Genomic DNA, 14,550 nt, shown 5'->3' with positions numbered 1-14,550 from the left:
TTGTCTGAACGTGTATTCAGCACGGCAGGGGGCGTCATTACAGACAAACGCAGCCGCCTGTCTACAGCCAATGTGGACAAGCTGACGTTCATAAAAATGAACCAGGCATGGATCCCACAGGACCTGTCCGTCCCTTGTCCAGATTAGACATTAACTACCTCCCCATAACCATATATTATTGGACTCCAGGGCACTTCCTCATTCAATCCTATTTTTATTTTCATTTTACCATTATATTGCGATGCTACCCAAAGTTGAATGAACCTCTCCTCTGCCTGTGTGCTAGGCCTAAATATATGCCAATGGACTGTTGCAGTGGTGGCTGACATGAAGCCTGATTCTCTGCTATGACATGCAGACTAATTCTCTGCTGACATGAAGCCAGATTGTCTGTTACGGGACCTCTCTCCTCTGCCTGGGTGCTGGGCCTAAATTTATGACAATGGACTGTTGCAGTGGTGGCTGACGTGAAGCCTGATTCTCTGCTATGACATGCAGACTGATTCTCTGCTGACATGAAGCCAGATCCTCTGTTACGGGACCTCTCTCCTCTGCCTGGGTGCTGGGCCTAAATTTATGACAATGGACTGTTGCAGTGGTGGCTGACGTGAAGCCTGATTCTCTGCTATGACATGCAGACTGATTCTCTGCTGACATGAAGCCAGATCCTCTGTTACGGGACCTCTCTCCTCTGCCTGGGTGCTGGGCCTAAATTTATGACAATGGACTGTTGCAGTGGTGGCTGACGTGAAGCCTGATTCTCTGCTATGACATGCAGACTGATTCTCTGCTGACATGAAGCCAGATCCTCTTTTACGGGACCTCTCTCCTCTGCCTGGGTGCTGGGCCTAAATTTATGACAATGGACTGTTGCAGTGGTGGCTGACGTGAAGCCTCATTCTCTGCTATGACATGCAGACTGATTCTCTGCTGACATGAAGCCAGATCCTCTGTTACGGGACCTCTCTCCTCTGCCTGGGTGCTGGGCCTGAATATATGCCAATGGACTGTTACAGTGGTGGGTGACGTGAAGCCTCATTCTCTGCTATGACATGCAGACTAATTCTCTGCTGACATGAAGCCAGATTGTCTGTTACGGGACCTCTCTCCTCTGCCTGTGTGTGTGCTGGGCCTAAATATATGCCAATGGACTGTTGCAGTGGTGGCTGACGTGAAGCCTCATTCTCTGCTATGACATGCAGACTGATTCTCTGCTGACATGAAGCCAGATCCTCTGTTACGGGACCTCTCTCCTCTGCCTGGGTGCTGGGCCTAAATTTATGACAATGGACTGTTGCAGTGGTGGCTGACGTGAAGCCTGATTCTCTGCTATGACATGCAGACTGATTCTCTGCTGTCATGAAGCCAGATTGTCTGTTACGGGACCTTTCTCCTCTACCTGGGTTCTGGGCCTAAATTTATGAAAATTGACTCTTACAGTGGTGGGTGACGTGAAGCCTGATTCTCTGCTATGATATGAAGACTGATTCTCTGCTGACATGAAGCCAGATTGTCTGTTACGGGACCTTTCTCCTCTGCCTGGGTTCTGGGCCTAAATTTATGAAAATTGACTCTTACAGTGGTGGGTGACGTGAAGCCTGATTCTCTGCTATGATATGAAGACTGATTCTCTGCTGACATGAAGCCAGATTGTCTGTTACGGGACCTTTCTCCTCTGCCTGGGTTCTGGGCCTAAATTTATGAAAATTGACTCTTACAGTGGTGGGTGACGTGAAGCCTGATTCTCTGCTATGATATGAAGACTGATTCTCTGCTGACATGAAGCCAGATTGTCTGTTACGGGACCTTTCTCCTCTGCCTGGGTTCTGGGCCTAAATTTATGAAAATTGACTCTTACAGTGGTGGGTGACGTGAAGCCTGATTCTCTGCTATGATATGAAGACTGATTCTCTGCTGACATGAAGCCAGATTGTCTGTTACGGGACCTTTCTCCTCTGCCTGGGTTCTGGGCCTAAATTTATGAAAATTGACTCTTACAGTGGTGGGTGACGTGAAGCCTGATTCTCTGCTATGATATGAAGACTGATTCTCTGCTGACATGAAGCCAGATTGTCTGTTACGGGACCTTTCTCCTCTGCCTGGGTTCTGGGCCTAAATTTATGAAAATTGACTCTTACAGTGGTGGGTGACGTGAAGCCTGATTCTCTGCTATGATATGAAGACTGATTCTCTGCTGACATGAAGCCAGATTGTCTGTTACGGGACCTTTCTCCTCTGCCTGGGTTCTGGGCCTAAATTTATGAAAATTGACTCTTACAGTGGTGGGTGACGTGAAGCCTGATTCTCTGCTATGATATGAAGACTGATTCTCTGCTGACATGAAGCCAGATTGTCTGTTACGGGACCTTTCTCCTCTGCCTGGGTTCTGGGCCTAAATTTATGAAAATTGACTCTTACAGTGGTGGGTGACGTGAAGCCTGATTCTCTGCTATGATATGAAGACTGATTCTCTGCTGACATGAAGCCAGATTGTCTGTTACGGGACCTTTCTCCTCTGCCTGGGTTCTGGGCCTAAATTTATGAAAATTGACTCTTACAGTGGTGGGTGACGTGAAGCCTGATTCTCTGCTATGATATGAAGACTGATTCTCTGCTGACATGAAGCCAGATTCTCTGTTACGGGACCTCTCTCCTCTGCCTGGGTGCTGGGCCTAAATTTATGACAATGGACTGTTGCAGTGGTGGCTGACGTGAAGCCTGATTCTCTGCTATGACATGCAGACTGATTCTCTGCTGACATGAAGCCAGATTCTCTGTTACGGGACCTCTCTCCTCTGCCTGTGTGTGTGCTGGGCCTAAATATATGCCAATGGACTGTTGCAGTGGTGGCTGACGTGAAGCCTCATTCTCTGCTATGACATGCAGACTAATTCTCTGCTGACATGAAGACAGATTCTCTGTTACGGGACCTCTCTCCTCTGCCTGGGTGCCGGGGCCTAAATATCTGAGAATGGACTGTTCCAGTGGTGGGTGACGGGAAGCCAGATTCTCTGCTATGGAACCTCTCTCCAATTGATTTTGGTTAATTTTTATTTATTTAATTTTTATTTTAATTCATTTCCCTATCCACATTTGTTTGCAGGGGATTTACCTACATGTTGCTGCCTTTTGCAGCCCTCTAGCTCTTTCCTGGGCTGTTTTACAGCCTTTTTAGTGCCGAAAAGTTCGGGTCCCCATTGACTTCAATGGGGTTCGGGTTCGGGACGAAGTTCGGATCGGGTTCGGATCCCGAACCCGAACATTTCCGGGATGTTCGGCCGAACTTCTCGAACCCGAACATCCAGGTGTTCGCTCAACTCTAATCAAAAGTTTTATGAAAACTTGAGCCAAGGCATCTGGGAGATCCAGCGGGTTGGACGTTGTCCAGTTTCCTGTTTTTTTGTGCCGTGAACAGATTAATGGAGGGATTGCCCAATATGTCTACAAGAGACTTGAACACAAATTGGATTAGCGACCACACCACTTTTGTTCTGCTTAAAAAAAAAAAAAAAAAAAATGCTCCAGAGTTGTCCTGACTTCTCAAGTCTACTGCAGACAAACTGGCCATGTTTATTTCTGCTCAATAAGTCAGTAAGATTTAGTTCCTCCCTGATGACTGATATAAGACTGCTATGATATTGTCAGAATAAATCTTGATAGGTTTGACTGTAAATGCCCTGCCAAAGGCGAGACCTCAAGAAAGCCCCCCAATCACAGGGCCAGGCTTCTGTCATGAGAATGAAAGGATCTTTAATAGACCATGAGACCCATAGGGCTATATTTTCCTCTCTGGTCCACCTCATGAGATACAGTTTTGCTATGGAACATAAATGACTATCGATCTAAGGAAGATTACAAACCATGCTATATTGATAATATCACCTTCTGCAGTAGTCTTGTGTGATACTCGGCCCATCTAACAGCTGGAATGCTGGAGGTCATTAGGCTCAGAAGAAATATTGCCTGTAAATTTGAAGCTGAGGATGGAACAGATTTTCTCCATTCGGAAATTTATTTGTAGACTAGGGATTTAATTAAATGCTTTAGATTGATGGTTACCTGAAAAGATCAGTTTTTTTCTTTCTTTCTAGAAACTAGAAAGAGTAATAGCCTTTAATATTTCTTCCATGTGGCTCAGACAGGCTTAACATTAATGAATATCAGACCATGCAACTTATTCCAAAATAGCCCCTTTTCCTAGATGCGTCAGAATGAAACTGCCCTGAGGGAAAGGGACAAACTCTAACCAGAAATCTTTTTGAATAGTATCCAAAACCCACAAATTTTAAGACAGGTTTTCCCAAGCCTGAGACATGCAGGCCAATCTCCCTTCCACAGAAATGTTAGTCATTATTAGTCCTTGGGTTTCCCATCAGATCTGGAAAGAAAACACCTTTTGAGTGGTGGAAAATTAAAAGGGTTTTCCTGAGACTTAAATACTGATCACCTATCCCCTGGACAGGTCATCAGTACCTGATCAGTGGCGGTCAGACACCCAGGACCCCTGCTGATCAGCTGTTTGAGAAGGCACCATCACTCCTGTTTGTTCTGCGGCCTTCTCTCAGCTTCCCAAGCACACTGTGTATTGCCCTTGAAGTGCCTCCACAAAAAATTATGACGCAAACATGGAACTCCAGCATTTCCAAGTGCAGACAGTCTCCAGAAACCACACACCTAATGAGGAACATCAGGAGCTCCACACCCCAGACCAGAAATGTCCTACACACCCTGAACAGATTCCAAAATCAAAGCCACAAAGTATGATGCTGGAGCATGAGAGAGGCATCCAGACTTGCAGTGTTAGGCTGCTCTTCAGGGGAAACATACCCCAAACGTAGAGGACGAATAAAGAAAGTTAACCCTCTCTGTTTCCAAACCCTGCGTCTGATCAAAGAACCTAAAACAGTTTTCCTATCTTCCAAAAGGAATGTCCTGAGGAGATCTAAACTTAGGTGTCCAGGGGGGTGTCAATATATTTATATCCTCAGGTTTCCTGTTCTGGGATGGGCAGTCCTCGCATAGGTGCTGTCATGGGCATTGGACAATCATGGTTTTCACATTAGAAAGAATAAAGCTATGTTAATATGAAGCACACCACTGTTTTGCTGGTGAAATTATCTAGCTATATGGCAGTGGACCTTCCACCAAAGCAGTTGATATGGGGCCTGCAGCGATCACTATCTACTGGTATGCAAGACACGGACTGAATTGGGTGACAGACACGGCAGCTGAACAAAAAGGGGCATGACTACTATATGGACCACTAAGGGGGCATGACTACTGTGTGGGAGCAATAAGTGGGCATAACTAATGTGTACAGACACTAAGGGGACATTATTCTTTGAAGGGGAATTCAAGGATTATTTTACTGTTTGGGGCACAAAACGGGTCAGACTACTGTCTGGGGGCACTAAGAGGGCATGACTACTGTGAAAGGGCACTAAGGTGACATTGGACTGTGAAAGGGGCATAAAAGAGGCATAAATATTGTCCATGGCACTAAGGGACATATAGGGCTACAGGGCTAAAGCTACTTTCACACTTGAGTTTTTGCCTGATCCAGCAGGAATGAATCAGGAAAAACACTTCCGTTACTGATAATACAACCATCTGCATCTGTTATGAACGGATCCGGTTGTATTATCTTTAACATAGCCAAGACGGATCCGTCATGAACACCACTGAAAGTCAATGGGGAACAGATCAGTTTTCTATTGTCAGAGAAAACAAATCCATCCCCATTGGCTTGCATTGTGGGTCATGACGAATCCATCTTGCTCCGCATCCCATGAAGGAAAGAAAACCGCAGCTTGCTGCGGTTTGCTCTCCGGTATAGGGACACAACGCATTTTGGAGCATTCCATTCTGTTCAGTTCCATTTTGTCCCCATTCCCAAAATGGAAGAAAATGTAAACACAAGTATTAAAGTAGCCTAAGGCTTAACGTAAAGTACACTTAACTATTTTTCTTGTTCAGCAGAGCATTTTTTCTAATGTATTCCCAGTTATGTTGGTTTTTTGAGAATTTTTCTCATGGATCAGAAACCAAACATCATTAAAGGCTATGGATATTTCAGATATTTAAAAATATTTTATATATTTTAGTTGTTGTACTGAGTAAAAAAAAAAAAAAAGTTTCAATCTGCAGTCTTCATTCCCTCAGTATTTTTTAAGCTCCTATTTGCAACCTGCTCCTGTGACCAATAAAAAAAGTATATCAATCTAATGCAAAGAGGTCCATAGCTTTTAATTAAAAGATGTGCAGTGCAAGGTGCAAAGATGGGCATGTGCAGTAAAAGGGAAAAAATACTTTTGATGGCTCTGTACACAGGTTACACACATATATTCATATAATTAAAAGTATGTACTTTGCCTCTGGGTCATACTCAGCCCAGATCCTTTTAAATTCATCCAAGTGATGTGGACCAAGAATTGACCAATCACGGGTCAGGTAGTCAAAATTATCCATGATCACAGCAACAAAGAGATTAATAATCTGCAAGAAAAAAAAAAATTGCATATGATTATCAGTCCCAATAGAAATACAGTTAGGCCTCTTGCACATGAACGTGTGATGCCTGTGCCAGCACAGCGGACCGCAAATTGCTTGAATGGGGTCCGCGATCCGTCTGTTCCGCAAAAAGATAGAAAAAGATAGAACTTGTCCTATCTTTTTGTGTAACAGAAGCACGGAAACCCACAAAAGCACTTAATGCTTCCGTTCCGTGATTCCGTTCCTTTCTGCACTGCATCTCCGTATTGGGACCTCACCTGTGATGTGGAATGCACAAGGCCGGTGTATTGCGGACCCGCTGTATGCGGGCCACAATACGGCCACGGGGGATACACGGTCGTGTGCAAGAGGCCTTATGCCCAGTTAACAGCAGAATTTGCCCGCAGAATTTTAGCGTGTACACCAATGGGCCGCAATCAGATCATGGAGCTTGGAACCTCTGCGGTTGTCCACTTGTGGCTTAGCTCCATTCAATGTAGTAAGCAATTCAAAGTTGCAAGCAGGTCAGCAGCATTCAGAAGTGAACAACTGCAGGAGAAACTGCAGCCGTTTTTTGCCGGGGGGGGGGGCATTCACACAGCAGATTTTTACGCTGTAATACCACAGAAACGGCCCAAATTGTTAAGTTTACAGGCAGTAGACCCGCTCACTGCTTAGCTCCATTGAATGCTGAGGCTTTCTACACAATGGGAAAACAAAGGGAGGCAGACACCTAGTGGCCACCATTGGATTTTCGTGCTAAAAGTCCACTGGCAATTATTTCTGTGAATGGCAAAAGTGGCATTTTTAAAACACTCACCAAAAATGCACACAGCATGTAGAAACTAATGAAATAGAAGTAAGCAAAACCTGTTCCACATGTATACTCTTCACCAGGCAAGAAATCTGATTCTGGGTCACACATTTTACCATAAGAACAGGCTAAAAGGATCTCCTGCCAGGCCTCTCCAGTTGCACACCTGAAACACAAAACATTAGTTCAGTACTTTAGGGATATTTTTGACAATATCTATAGATGATAGTTTATATTGTCCACTGCACTGACATATACAACAGTATCCATTCGCATAAAGTGGTAGATCTTGACAGATTTAGGCCTAGTAAATACTTCAGTGATTTGGTCAGGGATTTCCATCACTGATAGTGAGCCAAAACCAGGATTGTGGGCTTCACAAAGATAAGGTAAAAGGGCTCATGCACACGGCTGTTCCATGCATTGGGGACCGCAATTTGCAGTCCCCAATGCACAGGCAACATCCATGTGGCTGCCGCAGATGGATCCAGACCCATTCAACTTGAATGGGTCTGTGATCCGTCTGCACCGCAAAAAAAAATAGAACATCCGTGATGTGGTGCAAAAATGGCCAGGGCCCGTATATTGCCGACCCGCTGTTTGCGAGCACCAATACATTCATGTGCATGGGCCCTAAGGGAAAGTATAATGGAAGGATTTGCACCTGTTTTGTGCTTTTGAACTGCACCTGATTTGGGCTCACAATCACTGATGGAAATCACTAAAGCATTGATGGTCTAAATGGTACTTTTATGGCTGGGATCAGGGATACATGTCAGGAGATATTAATCAAAACTGGTGCAAGAGAACCCATAGCAACCAATCAGATTCCACCTTTCATTATGCAAAGCAGCTCTGAAAAATATAAGGTGGAATCTGATTGGTTGCTATGGGCAACTAAGCAGTTTTCCCTTGCACCAGTTTTGATAAATCTCCCTCGCAATATATTGCTTTAAAAAAAATAAAGACAAACAATTAACAAACAAACAATTTAGAACAATTAGAAAAACACTTATGTATACGATTTGGTATCATTTGTTATTTGTACCAACACATAGGATAAAGATAATACCCTATTTTTTTTTTAAACATTCTCTTTTTATTGTAATAGTAGACAAGAGTACCATATTACATATTCTTTTTTCAAGTGAAAAGGACAAGACCAGTACAGCTGGCCAAAATAGCAAGACGTTGCAAGTCACAAGTATAACCTCTATCAAAAGACACCCTCTGGTTTACAAAACCTCACATATCATGCATTGTGACACGTTTTATACATCAATTTTCCTCTTTTGTGGTACAAAAATAAACCACAGACCAATAACGGACAGAAACAGAAAATAAAATAAAATCTTAGAACAAAACACAAGAGTCGAGTTGTTCACTTCCTTCCCCTTAGGCCCCATGCACACGGCCGTTGTTCACAGCCGTGTGCGGGCCGTGGAACCGCGGCCTGGATCCCTCCTGAGAGCAGGAGCGCACGGGGTCACTGGTTGCTATGACGCCGTGCGCTCCCTGCTGCCGGCACAGTACAGTAATACACTGGTACGATCTATACCAGTGTATTACTGTACTGTGCCGGCAGCAGGGGGCGCACGGCGTCATAGCAACCAGTGACGCCGTGCGCTCCTGCTCTCAGGAGGGATCCAGGCCGCGGTTCCACGGCCCGCACACGGCTGTGAACAACGGCCGTGTGCATGGGGCCTTAATCTGAAATCTGTGTACTGAATAGCAAATGTTTTAAGTTTAATCATCTTCCACTTGATCTTGGTTGCTTAATAATGGTTCCCAAATTAAACTAGAGACCTATCTTTGCTTTCTGGCCTGTGTCCTTCAGGGATGGCAGGCACCCCTATTCCTCAATCACCTCTCCAGAATGGGGCTCTCAAGACCCCTGATCCTGTTGGGTTTCAATGTGTGACAGCCAGGGTTGCCAAATTTCTAGAAACTTTTGTCTGTTATGAGCCTCCCAGCTAGCCAACTCCTCCATCCTGCAGAGGTGATTAATTTTTTCATACCACATGGTAATACTCGGCGGTTCTGTAGTTCTCCACAACGCAGGAACTAGCAACTTGGCAGCCGTTATCATATGTGTCTGAAGGTTATTTTTATGAGGGGTAAATTTGCCTTCGGGTTTCCATAACAATACTAGGGGGGCAGAGAGAGATAGGTTCCCTCTACAGATCTTATTCATAGTACACTCCACATCATTCCAGAACTGTCTAATTTTATGACAATGCCACCATATGTGGGAAATGTTACCCACTCCCTCCATACATCTCCAACACTCGCTTGAGGTTAGTAAGTTGATTTTTTGCAGGAATTCAGGTGTACGATACCATCTAGTTAAGGTTTTGAGTGAATTCTCCTGCACTCTGACACATCTGGAGAACCCATGTGAGTGAGATAAAATAAAGGCTTTACTAGGCTCATCAAGAGTTATCTCCAATTCCTTTTCCCATTCTTTAATGTAAGTGGGCGGGTTATCCCCTCTCTTTTCTAGAATCTGTGTGTATAGTAAAGATAACGTTTTAGTTGGTAATTTCGGCAATAAAACCATGTTCTCTAACCAGGACAGAGCTACCTTTGATTGGTGTTTAGATACCTTAAACTTCTTACACGTGACTTCAAAGTCCCATTTTTGTATATCTGAGCCTACCCTCGGTGGTTCACCTTTGAGAGATTCATAGATATCAGTGGGGAGAGGCAATTGTAAAAGGTCCCCTATTTTTAGTTCTGATACAGAGTCCCATACTGGGTTGGTTTCTATAACTCTATCTGAAAGGACATAAGGGAGTATATTAAGGGGAGCAATAGGGAATAGACTTCCTTTTCCAAGGTTTAACGCTAACAACCTCTGACATTCTTTAATAGTGCATTTAGTTATAACACTTATAAGTTCCGTAGGGCTTAAAGTTGAAGGTTTGTGCCACAGCAAGTACAAACTTCTTTTACCTAATACTTCTCTCTCAAACCTAGCATGCAGGGAAGTGTCCCCAGGTCTGGACAAGGTTAACCATCTCTCTAGATGAATAGCCTGGACGTAGGCAGAAATATCTGGTAAAGAGATTCCCCCATGTCTCTTCTTCCGTATAAGTAGGGAGTACGGTAATCTGGCTTTTTTGTTATCCCATAAGAATTTCCCCGTAATCGATCTCAATTTATTTAGGAATGATCTGGGTATTGCTATCGGAAGGGAACGAAGCATATATAGTATTTGGGGGAGAATGTAGGAGGTTAATACGTTTTTCCGCCCTAGCCATGAAACCTTGGGTGACAAGGATTTAGTCAAGAACGTTTGAACTTTGGTTAACAAAGGAGAGTAATTGAGCTGGAACAGTTGGGTAGGGTTGGCTGGTATCATAACTCCCAAGTATTTAATTGCCGTGGAGGGCCACTTAAAAGGGGACATACCTCTTATCTTTTTCAATTGGGAAGGGGTTAGGGAAACTCCGATGGCTTCTGACTTCTCCTTGTTAATTTTAAAATTGGAAATCTCTCCAAAAGCTTTAAAGGTGTCTAGAATTTGGTTCATTGCTTCTATGGGGTTAGTGACCATTAGTAGCAAATCATCAGCAAATGCTGTTTTCTGTGTGTCACTTCCAATTTTAATTCCTCTAATACTAGGATCCTGCCTGAATCTTAGCAGAAGCGTTTCAAGGACTAATATAAATAAAGATGGGGAGAGGGGGCACCCCTGCCTTGTACCATTCTTAATGATAAAAGGATCAGATAATGTACCGTTCACTAGAATACGAGCTGTGGGAGCAGAATACAGGGAGAAGATCGCTCTGACAAACATATCAGGAAAGCCAAACGCCAATAGGGTAATACGCATGAAAGGCCAGCTAACCCTATCAAATGCCTTTTCCGCATCTGTCCCTAATAATATTAAAGGCATATTTTTCTTCTTAGCATAGCAAACCGCGTTTACCACTCGACTAACATTATGCCTGCCTTCTCTGCCGGGCACAAACCCCACTTGCTCCTCCCCCACCAACCCAGGCAGCAGACCTGCTATACGATGACTTAGCAATTTAGCCCACCATTTTAAATCCGTGTTAAGAAGCGAGATTGGGCGATAGCTGCCACACGCTTCAGGGTCTTTCCCTTCCTTGGGGATAATAGTGATTGTCACCTCCTGGGCCCGTGGAGGAAGAACCGAGCCACCGAGCAGGGAGTTGCACATCTTAGTGAAATGTGGAATCAGTATTTCCGCAAATTTCTTATAATACACTATAGTAAATCCATCTGGTCCCGGACTTTTTCCAGATGGTATGCTACAGAGGACCTTAGCAACTTCCTCCTCAGTGAACGGCTTTAATAGATCCGTCCTGTCTCCGACAGACAAGGCAGGCATATCAATAGATTCCAGGAAGTCATCTATGTTGTTTTGCAGTGATGTATTATCTCTGCTGTCAGGCTCCCTTTCTCCCTCTAGGTTGTATAGTGAGGTATAGAACCTACAGAATTCTTTCGCTATAGCGGGGGTAGCAGTTAACCTGTTCCCCTCTCTAGATTTAATTACTTGAATAAAGGACTTATTTCTCTGGGCTTTTAACAGGTTCGACATCAATTTAGAGCCCTTATCGCCATGCGAGTAATATTTAAAACGCAGAGCTTGCAATATTTTAGCTGACTTAATGTTCAGTTTATCCTTTAGCTGGGATCTTAGGGCTTTTAGTTGAGTTAAAACCTCATCTGTCCGAGACTTTTTATGTAACTTTTCCAGGGTGGATATTTGTAAGAGTAAGGAATTTATTATCTGCGTTCTTTGTTTTTTCACTTTGGAACCTATGCTAATAAATTCCCCCCTTACCACAGCCTTATGGGCCTCCCACAGTATTGGGCATGCCATCTGAGGGGATTCATTTAAGCTAAAATAATCTAGCAGTACCTTCTGAACCCTGTCTCTATGACCACTCTCCTCCATAAGGGTTGTATTGAGTCTCCATGACCAGTGCCGCTCAGGCATACCTTTCAACGCCAATTTCAGACTCACCGGGGCATGATCCGATATCATGATCGACCCTATGGAAGCTTCCTTAACCATGGGGATAGCATTGTTAGATAAAAATATATAATCTATGCGCTGATAAGAGCCGTGAACTTTAGAGAAAAAGGTAAAATCCTTCACCTCAGGGTGGATCAATCTCCACACGTCAGATAGACCCACATCTGCCAGAGCAATCTGAAATCTACGTTTCTGTCTACCTGAGAACTGTGGCGTGGCAGATGTGGAGTCCATCCCATGATCTAGTGCCAGATTGAAGTCCCCTCCCAGTACCAGAATCCCTTCAGTGAATAGTTTTAGAGAATCCAACGCTTGTATAAACCATTTAATTTGTCCCTTGTTTGGGGCGTATACGGCCACAAAGGTGACCATTGAATTTAAGACTTTTCCCTTAATAAATAAGAATCTGCCGCTGGGGTCAATTAATTTCGCTATTAACTGAAATGGGATATTCTTACTAAAGCCAATAGAGACACCCCTAGATGCCGAGGAGTGGGTGGCATGGTGCCAATCAGGGAAATGTTTACTGGACATATTGGGGACATGGTTGTGCCTGTAATGTGTTTCTTGTAGAAACACAATGTCAGGGTTTTCTTTCCTCAATGTATGATAAACTTGGCTACGTTTCTGTGGAATGTTCATTCCATTCACATTAAGTGAATATACTGTAATATGCGCCATTTCAGATAGACTTAGTATCCAGACCAACCTTCCAATTGAAAGCAGTGAATCCAATGTCTCGACTCAAGAAGTAAAATAAAAAGACATAGAAAACATATAAACCATATATAAACAGAGTAAGATGACTACTAAGTCCTAAAGGCGCTATATTGCGCAAAAGTATAAGTACATTTTGAGAATGAGTGTTTGGGGGAGGGGACATAGGTAAAGACTTCTAGAAAAATCTAGATGAACCACTCACCCGACCTCTCATATACAGGGAGTGCAGAATTATTAGGCAAGTTGTATTTTTGAGGATTAATTTTATTATTGAACAACAACCACGTTCTCAATGAACCCAAAAAACTCATTAATATCAAAGCTGAATATTTTTGGAAGTAGTTTTTAGTTTGTTTTTAGTTTTAGCTATTTTAGGGGGATATCTGTGTGTGCAGGTGACTATTACTGTGCATAATTATTAGGCAACTTAACAAAAAACTAATATATACCCATTTCAATTATTTATTTTTACCAGTGAAACTAATATAACATCTCAACATTCACAAATATACATTTCTGACATTCAAAAACAAAACAAAAACAATATAGCCACCTTTCTTTGCAAGGACACTCAAAAGCCTGCCATCCATGGATTCTGTCAGTGTTTTGATCTGTTCACCATCAACATTGCGTGCAGCAGCAACCACAGCCTCCCAGACACTATTCAGAGAGGTGTACTGTTTTCCCTCCTTGTAAATCTCACAATTGATGATGGACCACAGGTTCTCAATGGGGTTCAGATCAGGTGAACAAGGAGGCCATGTCATTAGATTTTCTTCTTTTATACCCTTTCTTGCCAGCCACGCTGTGGAGTACTTGGACGCGTGTGATGGAGCATTGTCCTGCATGAAAATCATGTTTTTCTTGAAGGATGCAGACTTCTTCCTGTACCACTGCTTGAAGAAGGTGTCTTCCAGAAACTGGCAGTAGGACTGGGAGTTGAGCTTGACTCCATCCTCAACCCGAAAAGGCCCCACAAGCTCATCTTTGATGATACCAGCCCAAACCAGTACTCCACCTCCACCTTGCTGGCGTCTGAGTCAGACTGGAGCTCTCTGCCCTTTACCAATCCAGCCACGGGCCCATCCATCTGGCCCATCAAGACTCACTCTCTTTTTATCAGTCCATAAAACCTTAGAAAAATCAGTCTTGAGATATTTCTTGGCCCAGTCTTGACGTTTCAGCTTGTGTGTCTTGTTCAGTGGTGGTCGTCTTTCAGCCTTTCTTACCTTGGCCATGTCTCTGAGTATTGCACACCTTGTGCTTTTGGGCATTCCAGTGATGCTGCAGCTCTGAAATATGGCCAAACTAGTGGCAAGTGGCATCTTGGCAGCTGCACGCTTGACTTTTCTCAGTTCATGGGCAGTTATTTTGCGCCTTGGTTTTTCCACACGCTTCTTGCGACCCTGTTGACTATTTTGAATGAAACGCTTGATTGTTCGATGATCATGCTTCAGAAGCTTTGCAATTTTAAGAGTGCTGCATCCCTCTGCAAGATATCTCACTATTT

The 14,550-nt window shown here is 43.6% G+C and overlaps 1 protein-coding gene across 4 annotated transcripts in view; it reads right to left on the bottom strand.

The window, feature by feature from the left end:
* CACNA1S (calcium voltage-gated channel subunit alpha1 S) overlaps positions 1-14,550 on the bottom strand; it is a 1,015,758-nt gene that overhangs the window by 291,918 nt on the left and 709,290 nt on the right. For all 4 annotated transcript variants that reach the window (XM_044287793.1, XM_044287791.1, XM_044287794.1 and 1 more), the window contains exons 33-34: positions 7,313-7,472; positions 6,368-6,495 (exon numbers count right to left, since the gene is read on the bottom strand). In XM_044287793.1, coding sequence (XP_044143728.1) covers positions 6,368-6,495; positions 7,313-7,472 — 288 coding nt within the window. The remainder of the gene's footprint in view (positions 1-6,367; positions 6,496-7,312; positions 7,473-14,550) is intronic.

Source organism: Bufo gargarizans, chromosome 3, assembly GCF_014858855.1.
Source record: "Bufo gargarizans isolate SCDJY-AF-19 chromosome 3, ASM1485885v1, whole genome shotgun sequence".
In the NCBI taxonomy this organism is placed as follows: Eukaryota; Metazoa; Chordata; class Amphibia; order Anura; family Bufonidae; genus Bufo; species Bufo gargarizans.
This window is presented reverse-complemented; position numbering and strand designations above follow the sequence as displayed.